This window comes from Lepidochelys kempii, chromosome 7, assembly GCF_965140265.1.
Source record: "Lepidochelys kempii isolate rLepKem1 chromosome 7, rLepKem1.hap2, whole genome shotgun sequence".
In the NCBI taxonomy this organism is placed as follows: domain Eukaryota; kingdom Metazoa; phylum Chordata; order Testudines; family Cheloniidae; genus Lepidochelys; species Lepidochelys kempii.
In genome coordinates, this window is record NC_133262.1 from 83,032,260 (window position 1) to 83,049,783 (window position 17,524).

Consider the following 17,524-nt stretch of genomic DNA (forward strand, 5'->3'; position numbering starts at 1 on the left):
AACACACAGCTTCAGTTTCCCCACCACCACCACCACTTGTTAAAATCAAGAATTGATTTTCTCACGCTGGCTGAAAACCCAATTTCAGCTGCCACCTCTCTCAGCTGCTCTTCCTCAGAGATATTGCCAAGACAGCTGATCTTGAGGGCAGTGGAAGAGGGAGAAGCAAAGGTCATTGTGCTTGTGTGTAAACCTTAAACAGAGCATGCGTCAGTGTCTGTGACCTGTTTTTTGTTGCGTTGTTTTGTGTTTGGGTTTAGTGTGCCATTAACACTGATTCCTGTGTTTGTGTCTCTTTCTCTCTCCCCTTCACCCTTTTGCATGCGGCTGCGACTGGTGTAATTGACCCAGGGACTAAAGGGGCAACCCGGAGAGAAGGTGAGTCAGCTCTTTCCAGCTCATCATGTCATACCCTGACCTCTCTCAGCTTCCTCTTCAGCCACCTGAAATCCCTTCACTTCAAATCACAACAATTGAAGAGCTGTGCCTTTAAAGCCCTCCGTGTGTTTAAACCATACATGGCTCTGAACTGCCCCACCCCTCTCCGCTCACAATGTGAGCTCATCTCTTAAATTCCTTCCAGCCCACACAGCGTCTGAGGATGTTGAATTTTTTTGTTTACTATAATTTGCTAACATTGTAAGGGCTGACTTCCAAAGGTGGATGGGCACACTCAATATTTCCAGCTGAGCCTTTGTGGTTTTTTAACCATTAGCTTCTTCACTGCTGACAGCTGTGCCTGGTAAGTCCAGGAAATGTGCATATGCAAATGTGATAAGATATAACAGCTATGTCCTAATGGCCCATCCAGTTCCTATGTGTTGGGCTTCTCCTATTCACCATTCCTCTGGTCACAGGCTATGGCTCACCACCTCCATTCCAGGGTTAGTTGCATAGTGAAAAAACACAGAGGGAAACAGGGAAGAGATGGCCACCACTCCACACACATACACTTTTTTACTTCAGTTATATCTTCTCCATTTAAAAAAAAAAGACCCTGCAGTACTTCCTGTCTCTCTGAGCAGTTGCCTAAACTATTTGAAAAGTATTGAATGAGTTTTTTTATCCCTACATAGAGCTGGTAGTTTACAAAGCCACTAATATGTCACAATGGTGACACAAATTTCATGAAATATTCAATGTCAGTCAACACTTTATGTCTTCAGATGCCACTACATCATACACTCAAAAGGGAAAGATAGGAGAGGGACAGAAGTACCTTGAATTGATTCAGGCAGCATCTAATTAATTGGAAAATGAACAGCAATATGTGCAGAAATTAGGAAATGTCTAGATGTTCACCACATTGTTTGAGGAAACATCTATAAAGAGTATGGTATTGGCAAACCTGTTCAGACCTCTGTGAAAAAGATAGGGGACAAAACAATGACGTACCATAGGAAGAAAGGGCAGGACAGGATGAAAACCTGGTTCTTCTTCTTCTTCAGGTCACTCCTTCTTGTCCCCTGTTCGGATTCTCCTGGTAGACAATCAGCATTATCAAATCATCCAAAATGCCAAAGCCCCCGTGGCAGATGATATAGTTGTATCACATGATAACACTCTTTCCATTCCACTAGTATCTCAAGAAGAAGTTAAACAGCAGCTACTAAAGATGAACATTTTAAAATCAGCACATCCAGATAAGTTGCATCCAAGAGTTTTAAAAGAGACGGTTGAGGCGATCACTGGACCATTAATATTGATTTTTCAATAAATCTTAGAAGGGGGTGCTGTTGCAGAAGAGTGGAAGAAAGCTAATGTGCCAATATTTAACAAGAGTAAATGGGTTGACCTAGGTAATTATAGGCCTATCAATCTCACATCAGTCCTGGGCAAGATAATGGAGCAGCTGATATGGGATTTGATTAATAAAGAATTAAGTGAGGGTAATATAATTAATGCCAATCAATTTTATGGAAAATAGGTTATGTCAGGCTAATTTGATATATTTTTGATGAGACAACAAGTTGGCTGTTAAAGGTAATAGAGTTGACATAATAAACTTAGACTTCTGTAAGACATTTCACTTGGTACCACGTAACATTTTGATTAAAAAACTAGAGCAATATAAAATTAACATAACACTCATTAAGTGGATTAAAAGTTGTCTAACTGGTAGGTCTCAAAATGTAATTGTAAATAGGAATTCATCATTGAATGGATATAATTTCTAGTGGGGTCCTGTAGGGATCAGTTCTTGGCACAATGCTATTTAACATTTTTATTAATTACCTGGAAGAAATATCAAATCATCACTGATAAAGTTTGCTGATGATGCAAAAATTGGGGGAGCGGTAAATAATGAAGAGGATAGGTCACTGATACACAGCAATCTGGATTGCCTGGTAAACTGGGCAAAAGAAAACAGTATCCATTTTGGCCGTATTTACATGATGGGGAACTTTGGAAGCAGTGACTCTGAAAAAGATTTGAAGGTTGTGGTGATCAGCTGAACATGAACTCCCAGTGCGATGCTGTGGCCAAAATGGCTAATGCAAATCCTGGGATGCATATACAGGTGAATCTCAAGTAGGAGTAGAAAGATTATTTTACCTCTACATTTGGCATTAGTGCAGCCGCAACTGGAATACTGTATGCAGTTCTGGTGTCCACAATTCAAGAAGGAGGTTGGTAACTTAGATTGGATATTTTTCTGGAAGATCTGCTCTAGTAAGTATTTTGGGGGAAGTTCTATGCGCTGTGTTATGCAGGAGGTCAGACTAGATGATAATAATGGTCACTTCTGACCTTGGAATCTATCATCTGTGACTATCAGTCATGTATTGTGTATTATAAAGCACATTGAGAGCCAGAGCCAGTCATATGACCTGGGTTTGCCGTGAATCTTTGACGGCTTCTATTTTTCCAGGAAGAACTTTACTGTTTTTTTCTTAATCCAAAATGAATGCCTTTTATAAATAGCTACAAACAGGACTTTCCCACTCCCCAGGTCCTGGCAGGTCACAGCTGCCTCTAAGTTGCCCAAAGTTCCCCATTTTTATTCTTGCTTTCTTCACTCAGTTTCTCTCTTATTTTCTTTAGGTAGTTAGAACATTCTTCCCCAAATCACTGCTACTCTTCTTTCACTTTTAACTGACGAAAACTGAGAGGCTATCCCTCCTTTTTGCAGCCAGATCATTCTTCTCTCTGAACAATTGTCTTTCGGTGACTTAAAATCCCGTTTCCAACTCCAGTGAATAAAGTTGACTCCCTTTAAAGAGAAAGTAACTTCTCTAGAGCCATAGACTAAGTATGTTAGTCTTTCTCCAGCAATTAATGCCACTCTTTAACATTATTAATCTACCAAAGTAGAACCTCAAATCTGAACATCTCAACTCAAGGAAAGCTGCTCCTCAAATCTGGATGAGGCCATTGACGTTTAGGCCTATCTCTGCTTTTGAACACAGAAGGTGTCCTGTGCAGTGGAAAAGTTTCCATAGCAGCACATCCATCCTCTCAGTGAGTGACCAGAGAGAAGAAATGGTGAAGATATTTACTGGGATGGACCCAGGGCATTGGGGAGGGGTATGGCCCGATTACACTGCACGCCAGTGGTTTTTGGCTGGCAGAACTGTCCCTATGGCAGTGTTTCAGCCTGAACCCAAAGGTCTACACTGCAGTTTTATAGCCCCACAGCCCGAGCCCTGTGAGCGCAAGTCAGCTGACCCAGGCCAGCTGCGGCTGTGCCTCGGGTCTCTTAGCGCAGTATAGATGTACCATAAATGTCTATCATTGCATACAATACATGATTAAATCATAAGAACATTTTGTCTCCATGTCAGTCCCTACTTATTTTAGAAACCAGGTTTGACCAAGCCACTTATTTCTGGGTACAGTACATCAAGCTGCTTTCACATGGAGTTATTTAGTTTACTTTAGACCTAAACTTTCAAATTCCAGTCTGGTCACTAAATCTCATTTGATCCATTCATAAAATCATAAGTACTAGAGTTGAGAAAGACCTTGCAGCTTATGCAATCTGTCTCGCTCTCCTTGCCCTGTGATATACAATGTGGTCTCCAGTGTATGTTCACAACTGGGTTAACCAGCCACTATTTGAATATCTCCAGTGATGGTGTTTTCACAACTGACCTCAGAAGACTGTTCTGTCCTAATAGTGATCTTACGTCTTACTGTTACATTGTTCCTTTCACTCCAAAGGCACCCTGACCGCTTCATAAACTTGATAAAGTGTGTACATTTTGGGTATAGAGCTGCCACTGAAATGCAGATGCATCTGGGGTGAGATGTGAAAGCTGTTTAAAAAGCACACAGCAATAGACTGGAAAAGGAAATGTACATCATTACCATCAATTCAATTTCACAAAGGAAATTTAGGGAGGCCGAATGTCATGACCTGAATTAGAGTTTACCCAGGACTTGAGAGCTAACACCACAGCTCTTACTAAAAGTTTCACAGGATCTTTAATAATCACAAGAGGTTGCATTTTATCCAAAAAGTATTTTATATTTTATATGTTTATAATTTTCCTTGCTGAACATCTCATTTTCCCCTTATACTGCACAGCTTTACTCCTAGTTATGCCTCTCTGCATTATTCAGTCCCTAGACTAGGGCAGGTGAAGCTTCAGGATGAACAAGAGTGATCAAATAGAGGGGAGGCAAATGTGTGCTCCCAGGGCATGGCGAGTATGCAGGCATTAGATGAGGTCTCATGTTCCTCTCCAAAGAGACCCATAGTGGTGCCATCTCTTAAGGGTGGTGGGACACTTCAAAATGGCTTCCTCTCATGAACAAGATAGACCAAGGAGGTTTCTTATCCCAGGTGGGAAGGGCTCTGAGCAATCACAATTTAATCATGGTCTCTATAGAGAATGTGAATATTGATTATTTTGATCTCCTTTCCTTAACTGTCTTTCTTCCTCCTCCTCATTATCTCATGCAATCACCTCTCTCCTCCCCTCTACTGATTCACTATCCCCCCTTTTCTTTTCTTCATCTCGCTTTGTGCTCTCTTTTGTCTTCTCGCTAACGCTTTCACATCTCCCTCTTCCTCTTTCTCTTTCCTTCTTCTGCTTCCTTGCCTTCCAGTTTTTTCCTTTTTAATCTTCCTTTTCTCACACCTTTTCTGCCTCTGTCTCTCTCTGCAGGGAACCCCTGGAGAAGCAGGCATGTCCATCATCGGTCCCCGAGGCCCTCCCGTAAGTGATTTTCTCTCTATTTTTGTATGATGCAGGCTGTGGGTGAGTTACCGAAAAAAGACTAAGGAGGGGTACCAAGTCAGCAGCAGCATTTCCAGAGGAGCAGTAACACTATCTGATGTGGTTTTCCTGTTTAGCCAGACTTGTTTTTATACAAATATTATTTACTATATATAATGAAATTACAGCCCAAATTGCTAGAATTAGTGAGCACCTAGTCTTTAGCAAGGAAACCATATAGGTTATTCCAGTGGTTTTTTTCTCCTGTGTTTAAAAGGAAGAGAAATAGTTCCACCTCTTGGCAGCAGGACTGATGCCTTGCTATGAGTACGCCCTTCGCTTTGGGCGAAGCATGTCATCTTTGGCTGAGTGCTCTTTGCAATCAGTCTAGTTGGCAGATGGCATTGCTCCATCTTTACAGTGCAACATGCCCGGGATCAAGGCTGGGCAAATGGCTGCTGGAGAAACAAAAATGGGTAATTTAGGAACTTGCTTGAAAAATTCAATTTCTTATCCTAAGACTCAAAGTTTTTGTTGCTCAGCCAGGTTCATCAATGACAAGCATGTTACTATCAGAGTGCTGAGGTTTCTCTCTGAAGAGTTCAGTGAACCCTTCCTCTGCTGCGGTCTTGATGGCTTGTTTTAATTAGGGAGCAGAGAAGAGGCACTTAGAGAGGTATACTGGGGCTGGAGAAGTACAGTATTAGGCCCTGATCCTGCCAGGAGTTTCACGCAGGTGCAGAGATCCACTCACATGAAGCTCCTAAGAGAACTGGGGCCTTAGTGTCCAAGAAAGAATACAGGCCTAGAGCTTTCATACATCCCAAATTCTAGGTCCTTCTTGAATTGAAGTTCATACTTCTAGCTTTCCCTAACAAATGCAAATGCACGGTGTTTCCAAATTTCTGTTAGGTCTTTGTATCGTTATAGAAACTCCAGTTTTCCAATACATTTCCAGTGGTTATTGGCTAGAATTTAGGTTTGTATTAATGGTATTAACTTTGCTGGGGTTCTTTGATCTAACTTCATGCCATGAAAAAAGTTGAAACACATTTCTCCCCATCCTTCAGGAGCTAAACATGGCTGCCCCTCCAGTGGCACTTTCAAAAAGTGCCTTTCACACAGAATGAAATTAAATGTGAATTTAAATTCCATAGAAAGACAATTGAGTTTAGACAATGTGTATTAGGTAGGACAACAAATATGTGACAAATATTAGCCCAGCTTATTATTTTATCTACATCTTAAATATTATCTACAGCTTATTGCCCAAATAGGTTATTACCATTCTCTTTCAGGCAAGCATCTCAGATCCATCCATTCTGATATACCATTAATTTCCACTGCAGTGTGGCAGAAAAGATTCAATCCCCTTTCCCCCACACCTGCCCTGGTAACTTCCTTTTTTGATGAGCTTTGTGAGGAGTAGCATCCTTGACCTAGAGAGAGGATGGAGGACATATGACCTTGTTTCACATCTAACCGGTTGAAGTCAAGTGAAAGAGACCTCGGCAGTCTGGACAGTCGGCTACATCTGGCTTTCCAACTATCTTTCCAAAAGTCCCGTGGCAAGTGTTCCTAATAAGAAACAGCTTAGTCTGTTCCCAGCGCCACCTGTCCGCCACTGTGGGTTTGATAAATGACAAAACCAAACCAGGAAACAAATGCAGATTCTTGGGCTTTTCAGAAGACAATGACTTTTATTTTGACAACTGCAGTTTTCTGAATGGCAGATAGCCTTTTAGGGTCTTGTGCTAAATGGCAGAAGTTGTTTCAGCCAGGATGTTCCCGCTAGGCTGCTATTGGCAGCAATAAGTAGGGCCCTACCAAATTCATGGTCTATTTTGGTCAATTTCACAGTCATAGGATTTAAAAAATGTAAATTTCAGGATGTCAGCTATTTAAAACTTAAATTTCAGGGTGTTGTAATTGTAGGGGTTCTGACCCAAAACGGAGTTGTGGGGGGGAGGGGTCACAAGGTTATTGTGGGGGGGTTCTGGTACTGCTCCTCTTACTTCTACGCTGCTGCTGGCGGCGGCGCTGCCTTCAGAGTTGGGCAGCCGGAGAGCGGCGGTTGCTGGCCGGGAGCCCAGCTCTTAAGACAGTCCCATCACCACCAGCAGCACAGCAGTGAGGATGGCATGGTATGGTATTGCCACCCTTCCTTCTGCACTGCTGCCTTCAGAGCTGGGCACCCGGCCAACAGCTGCCGCTCTCCGCCCACCCAGCTCTGAAGGCAGCGCATAAGTAAGGGTGGGAATACCGTGACCTAAGTTCCCTGTAAGCTGCACAGCAGCCTATTTAGCGCTGCGCAGATGCTCAGAGAACCCGCCCAGGGACCTGCCGTGGCCAGGGGAGGGTCACCCTTCCCTTGGCCACAACCTAGCCCGGCCTTCAACTATGCTGTGTCCCGGACCTGCCATGGCCGGGGCGCCTCTACCCCATTCTGAACCCAGCCAGGGTGTTACGGTGCAGCTCAGCCCCAGCCACGAGGTGGTGCAGCATGGCCCGGCTCCAGCCAGAGCCAGGGCGGCCCAGCCCGAACAGCCCAACTCGGACCCAGACACAGGTGGCCTGGGCCTGGACCTGGGCAGCTCGGCCCGGACCTGTCAGGAACACCCCTCCCTGAACCCAGCTCCAGCCTGGAGTTGCGGGGGCTGGGATCCGGGGCACCTGTCCTGTGATCCCAGCCTTGGAGCTGCTGCGGCAGTGGGAGGTGCCTCTCTCCCCAGCCCAGGTGCTTCTGTGGGGGGAGAGCTGGAGGGGAGTCCTCTCTCCCAGCCATAGCTCCAGAGCACCTTCCTGTACCCCAAGCCCCTCATCCCCAGCCCCACCCCAGAGCCCGCACCCCCAGCTGGAGCCCTCACACCCCTGCACCCCAACCCTCTGCCCCAGCCCTGAGCCCTCTCCCAAACTCCAAATCCCTCCACTCCACCCCACCCCCACCACATGAATTTTGTTATGTGCACCGATTTGAAGGTGATGTGTCACACATCATCTCCATTTTGGTGCACATAACAAAATTAATTCTACACATGGGTGGGAAAAATTAGAGGTAACACTGACCGTGACACCCCCTAAAATAACCTTGTGACCCCTGCAACTCCCTTTTGAGTCAGGACCCCAGATTTCAGAAACACTGGTCTTCACCATGAAATCTGTATAGTGTAGGGTAAAAGCACACAAAAGACCAGATTTCACAGGGGGAGACCAGAGTTCATGGTCTGTGACACTTTTTTTTGGTTGTGAATTTGGTAGGGCCCTAGCAATAAGGAAGGACAATAGTACATCAAGCAGGTTGGGAAAGAAGACCTAATAGACAAAATGTCCCTCCCCACTACCCCAGGGTGAGACACATTGCTCACTCTCAGCGGAGTCTAGGAACAGGAGCTGCTCTCTGGCACTGGAAAGAATATATTATTGTCCTGATCCTTTTAGCTAACAACAGGCTGTCCTGTTGTTCCTAGCAAAACATTAATCACAACTCTTTATTGAGCTTATGTGCACACTTTTAATTTTCAATGAGAAAGGCCCAGCATAAGCACTTCTAGGAAGTATATTCGAATAGCAGAGACGGGGGAAAGGAGGTTGTTGTTCAGGACTGAGGTGTTTCAGAAGTGTTGTGTTGTGATCCAGGAATAGAATAGCCAGGGGCGGTACAGGTCAGGGTCCATTTACAGTGCTTGTTCTGCCTGCACTGTGCTGGGCTCAGAGTGAATCAGTCCCTTAGTTTTCTGAGCACTGAATTAAGCACTCAATGGAGTATAAGAATAACAGGCTTGTCCCTTTCCCCCTTTGTCATAAACTGCAGCTCTTAGCTCGTAATCAGCCTGAAGAGTGATGCAGATATCCTGAGAGTTGTAATTGGATAGATCTACCAACAGCCCCAGGGTCAGCCTCATGCTTTTAGCTGCTCCTTCAGGCTGTCTCTTTCACTCCATCTGTTCTGATGTGACCTCAGTTCTGTGATCTCTCTCTCTCTCTCTCACACACACACACACCTGTTGTCTTGGTGAGGCTTACGCTTACAATTATGTTAACGGGAGGGCAAGTTCACATCTGCCAATCTCACTGGGGTTTTAACTCAACCCATAAAAAGGTTTCACCCAGCTAATAACAATATTTAAAATGGATTTTTGTCTATCACGGCCAAAGCTCTTAGAAGACCTATGACTGAAAGCACCCCTGTATACATACCCTACACATTAGTGTAATAATCTTTGTGCAAAATATGCCTTGTGAGGTATCATTAAAAAGCTAATGACATATTTATCATCAGTATTCTTGTGTAATGTATGTGCAAAATGCTTATTAAGAGTTATGAACATAAGCTGAAATTATGACTACAATGTGCTTACCAGACTAGTCTGGGGAGTGGGTAAACTGGTTTCTCAAAAACAAAGGACAAACTGACACCTCTAGCCAGGTGTCATAAAGTTGATTGGCAATCACATGTCAAATGGCCCTTCTTTGGCAACAAAGTGGGGCAGGAACAGTTTGATCTGCATTTTAGCAAACAACAACATGGAACCTCTTTTACCACAAGCCTCCCTGTCTCCTTCACTGCAGGAATGAACTTTATCTAGGGGTAACCCTCAGGAAAATGTATTTCCAAGGGGGACAGGACTATAAAAGTGAGGGGCAAAAACACACCAGGTTTTTTCTCTCTCTCTCTTTCTCTCTCCACCTCTTCACCTAAGAAGACAAAGGAAGCAGCCCTTTGACTCTGGGGGGAGATCCCAATCAGAGAATTTGATCAGTTCTGTTGCTGGGATATTACCTTGAACCAAGTCTAGCTTATTAAGTTTGAGCTACTAGAAAGAGTTTTATCTTTATTTCTCTTGTAACCTTTTCTGACTTTAATACCTTGTACTTGTACCCACTTAAAATCTCTCTCTTTGTAGTTAAATAAATGTGCATTATTTTTAATCTAAACTAATCCAGTGTTGTATTTAAACTGAACTGTTTGGTAACTCCAGTTAAAGTTGCAAATGGTTGAATATTGACCCTTTACAGGGGCAATGGATCTTTTATATCTGAACTACCCAGGAGTTTGGGAAAACATGTTTTGGGGGAAATTCAGGACTGGGGGTGTGTTGGGGTCACTCTGCAAGTAGTAACCCAGTCTGTGAAAGCCAGAATGTGGCTGGCGTGTTGCTGACAGGCTGCTGGGGTCAGAGTTGCTGGACCAGGGCTGTAGCTATAAACAGATACTCAGGGTATGATTTGCATACTGGTGGGCTGTGCATGAGTAGCCCAGGTTGGGAGCTACAACAGTAAAGCATAGTGAGGCATCTAAGGTTGTGGGACAGGAGGTGACACAAAGTTGGGAGGTATTGTCAATATGGAGGAGGACCAGAATATCATACAAGAAGATCTGGATGACCTTGTAAACTTGAGTAATAGAAATGGGATGGAATTTAATAGTGCAAAGTGCAAGGTCATACATTTAGAGACTAACAACAAGAATTTTTGCTATAAGCTGGGGACTTATCAGTTGGAGGTGACAAAGGAGAAGAAAGACCTGGGTGTATTAGCTGATCACAGAATGACTATGAGCTGTCAATGTGATGTGGCCGTGAAAACAGCTAATGCAGTCCTAGGATGCATCAGGTGAGGTATTTCCAGTAGAGACAGGGAAGTGTTGATACCATTATATAAGGTAGTAGTGAGATGTCATCTGGTATACTGTGTGCAATTCCGGTCTCCCATGTTTAAGAAAGATTAATTCAAACTGGAACAGGTGCAGAGAAGGGCTCCTAGGATGATCCAAGCAATGGAAAACCTCTCTTATGAGAAGAGACTCAAAGAGCTTGGCTTGTTTAGCCTAACCAAAAGAAGGCTGAGGGGAGATATGATTGCTCTGTATAAATACATCAGAAGGATTAATACAGGGGAGGGAGAGAAGTTATTTAAATTAAGCACCAATGTGCACACAAAAACAAATGGCTATAAACTAGCCATCAATAAGTTTAGACTTGAAATTAGGTGAAGGTTTCTAAATATCAGAGGAGTGAAGTTCTGGAACAGCTTTCTAAGGGGAGCAGTGGGGGCAAAAAGCCTAACTGGCTTCAAGACTGTGTTTGATACATTTATGGAGGAGCTGGTCTGATGGGACTGCCTACAATGGCATGGAGCCCATCGGCAACTGGCATTAACAAAAATCCCCAATGGCCAGAGACTGGACACTAAATGGGGAGGGCTCTGAGTTACTACAGAGAATTCTTTCCCAGATATCTGCTTGGTGGGTCTTACCCACATGCTCAGGGTCTGATTGGCATATTTGCGGTTGGGAAGGAATTTTCCCCTGGGTCAGATTGGCAGAGATGCTGGAGGTTTTTCGCCTTCTTCTGTAGCATGGGGCATAGTTCACTTGCAGGTTTAAACTAGTGTAAATGAACGGTAAATGGTGTCACTTGAAGTCTTTAAATCATGATTTCAGGACTTCAGTAACTCAGAAGTTAGGGGTTGTCAAGGTTCCTTCCCCACTCTGAACTCTAGGGTACAGATGTGGGGACCTGCACGAAAGATCCCCTAAGCTTATTCTTTCCAGCTTAAGTTAAAAGCTGCCGCCACCAAAGTGTTACACAAAGAACAGGGAAAGAGCCCACTTGGAAACGTCTTTCCCTCCAAAATCCTCCCAAGTCCTACACCCCCTTTCCTGGGGAAGGCTTGATAAAAATCCTCACCAATTTGTACAGGTGAACACAGACCCAAACCCTTGGATCTTAAGAACAATGAAAAAGCAATCAGGTTCTTAAAAGAAGAATTTTAATTAAAGAAAAAGTAGAAGAATCACCTCTGTAAAATCAGGATGGTAAATATCTTACAGGGTAATCAGATTCAAAACATAGAGAATCCCTCTAGGCAAAACCTTAAGTTACAAAAAGACACAAAAACAGGAATATACATTCCATTCAGCACAACTTATTTTATCAGCCATTTAAACAAAACAGAATCTAACGCATATCTAACTAGATTTCTTACTAACTCTTTACAAGAGTTCTGACCTGCATTCCTGCTCTGGTCCCAGCAAAAGCATCACACAGACAGAGAGGACCCTTCCCCCCCCCCCCCCAGCTTCTGACCTTAAAGTCTATGAGTCTATGAGACACAGCCCCTTACTGGTCTGGATTGTACCCCAGAACTTCACAAGTCTGTTCTGGCAAAACTCACTTCTTCCACCCCCAAAGTCTGTTGAAAAGATTATTTAATTTCATGGAGAGTTGGTGATAAGTATAAAGGATTACCTAATGCCAAAGATAAATAAGCAAATGCTGGAGGTTGGGGCCACTTTGGAAAGAAGTGGGATGACAAATAGTTTCCAGATTTTCTTTTAGAGGAAAGAGGAGGTTCAAGCTTTCACTTCCAGAGTTTTCTGCCGCTTAACTTCTCTTCAGGCATTCTGGCCAGAAAGAAGCATTGTGCTAATAGTGGCAGAAACAGACAATCCCTATGATTTGGCAATTCCCAGGACTATGAACTTGATATGAACAACATTTGAACAAGAGAAGGAAAAAATGTTTCTTGGAATCTTTAGTTGGTCAACTTTTGCTTTGGCCTGTTATTGTACACATCAGACTTTAGCCAAGGAGTAAAAGGAAGCAGTTTATAGTTTACAAGAAAGATAGCAGAGGCCAAATTGCACCATTTCCGGGTTTCCTCCTTGATTCTTTTCTTAGCACTTCTTGTCTATGGGAGTAGTCCAAAAATTAATCATTTATTAATGGGATCCTCTCAGTTCTCACCCTTTTGGAAATCAGCATTGGGCAGATCATTAAATTTATAGTGTATCTTCTCCTCTGGTCTCAAGCCAACGGATCCAGGTGGTTTTATATGTATCCTGCAAGGCAACTATGACCAAATTCAACTTAGTAAAGCTTTAAAAAAAACAATGTGAATGATTCAGTCATGCTAGCATTCTGAATAACAACATTACTGTTTGGTGCAATTTGAGACATTACAGCCGTAGTTCTCTAGAGCTCTGCAAAAGAGATTTTGGGCCCAACTCTACATTGTGCCAAGGCCCCATTATGTCACTCCAGAGGTGTAAGGGGCTGTAAAGGGGTGGAAATATTCTCTGTGGAATACCCCAAGGTAAAGGCTCCTTCTACTGCCAAAGGGGCTCTAATCTGGCCCTTTTCCCAGTCCCCAGCATATGTCAGGGGGAGCAAAAGGAGAGAAGAGGCAAGGCTGGGCATTGATGTGCTCTGGCTACTCCCTGCTTCCTATAGTCTATTGGGTTTAATTCCACAATGCTGCACACTGTCTAGTGAGCTAATCCCTTGCTATTGCACAGGACTGTTAACTACAGTGATGGAGGAATTCAAAATGCACTCAGTCTCACAATTTCCGAAGAGCCCCACCAAAATCATGAACTCTCCCTTTTCCGCTGATCCCTGTGCTTCTGCACTCCCTTTTTCTCCCAACCCAGCCAGATCCTTCAACTGACCTCCCAACTTCTTTTCTCTCATTCTGACCATGCATCCAGCTCCCAAGTCATTCGCCTCAACTGCTAAACAGCCCTGAACCTTCACTGATACTCCACTGTGAGGATCAAAGGTCTGGTCATAACCTATGTTTAGTCCCAGCAGTTGTTTCATTCAAATCTTATATGCTTAGGGACTTCCCTAGGTTAAAAGTGCCCTAGGAGGTATTTCCCTTCCCCATCTCACCCAGCTCAGAACTGGGAAGTCTCAGAAAGCACAAGGTCTGAAGAGAATAGTTAGCCCAGCAGAGAGAACTAGACCTACTGAAATTGCAAAATGGATTTCAGGGGTCAGAGAAGACGAGGGAGGCACAGAATTTACTTCATCCAACTATTTTAATTTAAACGGCTTAATTTCAGAATCGGACTGAAGTTTGTTGTTATTCTTTCCAAGATGGCGCACACATCGCTAGCTAAATCAGGATTAAGATATCCTACAAGTCCTGTTTATTTAAGGGTATCTGTGCTCTGGCACTTAGTGTTTTGCAAACCAGCAGCCATGAGGCTTTCACCCTCTAATTGTCTGCATGTGGTTGAATCTATGACAAGCAGTCTGACTGTCACTCCATTGTGTCATCTGCCAATACTTGCTGCATTTTGTTTGATTCAGATCTTGCACTGACAATCAGAAACTGACTATTGGAAAAGAAGAGAGGGGAAGGGGCTTGTTTACATCGCCCATTCACTTTACATACAATCCCTTTTTATTTTGCAGAATCTCTGCTACAAAATTTTCTTTGTGGGTAAAATTAATGAAGTGGGGCAATAACGTAGAGTTTGTCTTGATGATATAGACTTGGTGAGCTGCAAGTGTTTGCACATTGCACTACACATCACTCAGTATTAAACACCTCATTTTATGGCCATGCATGTGGCTATGCAAGGAATTTCCATAAAGAGAGCTTAGGAGCTGGAAAATGCTCCAGAAGGCCAGCGTGTGAGCTAGGAACGCCCATTTAATTACTTTAGAAACTTCAGACAAAGTACTCGGAGTCCAAATTGGACCATCTCCAACACTGTCCTGGCTCCGAACAAAACAAAGCTGTGACTGGAGACTTCCCCTGGCTCCCCAGTAGCCTGCTTTCTTAAAATGCACTTGAGTCTCGGTGACTATACTGAGAACTAAAGTGATATTACACAGAGATCAGGTTGGGGAAAATAACAAATCCTGAGGCCCTACAGAGCAATTTTAGGAAGACATGTTGCACTGCTCTCAGATTTCTTTAAACATCCCTGTCTCCATTTTATTCTTCTCAGGGACAGCCTGGAACAAGAGGTTTTCCTGGATTTCCGGTAAGTGGAACTGTTAATCTGAGGTACAAGTGTATAATATTGCCAGCTCGTGTCACTAAAGCTAAGTGCCTTTCAGCATTTCCATCCAAAACCGTGGACCCAATATAATGTAATTGAAAAGTTTTTTTCTGTTTCATTACTATTTTCTTTTCTTTTTAATGATGCCTTAAAAAACAAAGATACAACACTAAAGGAAATTAAATTTTCAAAAAAACTTAATGTTAAAATACCACAGTTGAAGCCCAGGACTGTGCTGTAAAAAACACCCCAAAACCACCAAAATAAAGAAAACAACACCCAGGTAAATGAAATTCCAGCCTTAATGAACTCAAATGTGATATTGTAATAACAGAGAGCCCCTGAGATTCATCCTGCTTGTGCAGTGTGGCTCAGATATTGACCTTGCTAGATGGAAAGCCCAGGCAGCAGTAGGGGGAGAGGGTAAAAGCATGGCTGGAATTGCTTTTGCAGCACTGTCAGTTACAGCTACAGCCTGAGTGGGCAATGACGTGAAAAACAGATTCTGAAGATGGAGAAATTCCCATTTCAGCCCCACACTTGCTGGCAGGTTGGTCGTGCAGCACCATCCACAGCATCTATTCTGTTCCCAAACTCACTATTCATAATGTATTTTCTGTTAATTTATTCTAATAACTGAACTGCCTTTGTCACACACACCCCTCTGCCAGCCTGCTCAGTTCAGCGGGGGGCTTGGTAGTTTCTATTCAAGGATTTGCTGTGTATAAACTCAGATCTGCGGGCAATTGCCTTGGACCAAAAAAAAAAAAATGCGGAATCTGCAGTCCCCATGCTCACGGAACACTGGACTCTCTGTCTTGCCTCTCTGAAAGGTGGCCAATAATTGTAAACTACCCTCACTTTAGTAGGAGCAAGGCACTGAGGAGAAGCAGATCTCTCCACGCTTTGATGTCCAATCATAAGGAGAGCAAACAAGCCCAGATCAAGTTAAAATAAAAACAAAAACAAACCAGAGCCCAGACTTCAAAGGTGTTTTAGTGCATTACTCCCATCTTCCCATTTTATCCTTTCCTTTCCCCTCACTTCTGCCCCTCTCCACGACTTCTCAGTAATCCTGCCAGGGTCCTGAGGACCCCACATTTTTCCTACACAGCCCCCCACACTTGAGCCTTTGCATCACAGCCAGCATCCTTCACCAAGGAGAACCTCAAGGGCCATTCAGAGCCCATCAAGATAGTACCTTAATTAGACAGAGGCCACTAGTGACTGAGGCAAGAAATTCCCCCATGGGACTGAGCGATGGGTACATTGGCTCTGCAGCACACCCAGCCAGTGAGAGACCAGGGTAAGAAATCTCTCACATAGCAGCACTCTACTGGGTTAGTCAATTTGCTTTCTTTCTCCTGTGTTCTGCATCTTAAGTCTAAAGGAGTTCATTGGTTAAAGTCACAGCCACATCATTCCTTCACTGTTCTTTCTGCTACATCCTGTGTGATCCATCTGTATCCTACTGAGTCGCCACCCAGATTTGTGGGGCAAATGCATAAACCACCAATGAACTAGTTTCCAATCAGCTCTCTCTTTTTTCTTTCAGGGCCCAATTGGTTTGGATGGCAAACCTGTAAGTGAAACATTCCTTCACAGCTTCTCTCTCCCTGTCCCTGTCCATGTCCCTTTGTCTAATTTTTTCCCCTATCCTCTGAGCCAGGCTGTTCATAGGTTAATTTCTATAAAATTATTTTGCAAAGTGTGTGCATGCCCTTATGCATATGAAAGATTATGGGCAGGAGAACACCATCACCAAATCCCCCTGGAAAGTCTTCAGAGCATCAGTAAATCCTGGAAGGTGCCCTACTGATGTTGCTCTTCTGGTTACCCTGTTGCTTCATCTATGAACTAGCACTTATCCCGAAGCTTCCCTTTAAACCTAACTGAGCAATTGAGTTCCCACCTCCAGCAGTGACAGCTAGAGACAGAGACAAATAGAATGAGTTTCCTAAGCTTCAGATATCATCTCGCTGCAGCCTAGACTAACTATTAATTGAACATTATGGTTTATTCCTCTCCCACATTGCAATAGGTCAGCCAGCACAGCAAAGGATTCTGAAGGCCTTTGTGGCACTCAAACCCCTTTTGTGGTGGACTTTGTTGTAAAACAAACAAACAATGTAAATAATGTCTTGCCCCTTTAAAAGGGAAATAGATACTGCAGAGTTTCTCCCAGCCAGAGTCAAGAAACAAGGCATGAGTTGTTTCAGGCAAGTCCAAAAGAAAAGTCTAAATTGTAGCTCACTGCAACCAAGTTACAGAAAGAAAGAGAAACCACATTCCTCCACCCAGTGCTCCTCCTAGCAGCAGACTGCATACTAAGGATCCTACCTCACTACCAGAACCATCCCTCTTATACTCTGATGGGGTAATTAATCAATCAGAGCACTGCTACCCTGCACATCACTACACTCCGGGCAGACAGCTGTGCTCTTTCCTCTAGTCCAAAGGAGAGCATTAACCCCTTCCTGCCGACCTCTAAGGAGGGTCTAAATACCTCACCACATGTCCATGCTATTCATCAGCAAAGCTTTATTTTCTGTGCTTTGCT

At 43.6% G+C, this 17,524-nt stretch overlaps 1 protein-coding gene across 10 annotated transcripts in view; it reads left to right on the plus strand.

Annotated features, from left to right (window-relative positions):
* Positions 1–17,524, plus strand: part of COL13A1 (collagen type XIII alpha 1 chain) — a 152,750-nt gene that overhangs the window by 61,901 nt on the left and 73,325 nt on the right. For all 10 annotated transcript variants that reach the window (XM_073353524.1, XM_073353518.1, XM_073353516.1 and 7 more), the window contains 4 exons: positions 352–378; positions 5,115–5,165; positions 14,911–14,946; positions 16,520–16,546. In XM_073353524.1, the coding sequence (XP_073209625.1) occupies positions 352–378; positions 5,115–5,165; positions 14,911–14,946; positions 16,520–16,546 (141 nt within the window). The remainder of the gene's footprint in view (positions 1–351; positions 379–5,114; positions 5,166–14,910; positions 14,947–16,519; positions 16,547–17,524) is intronic.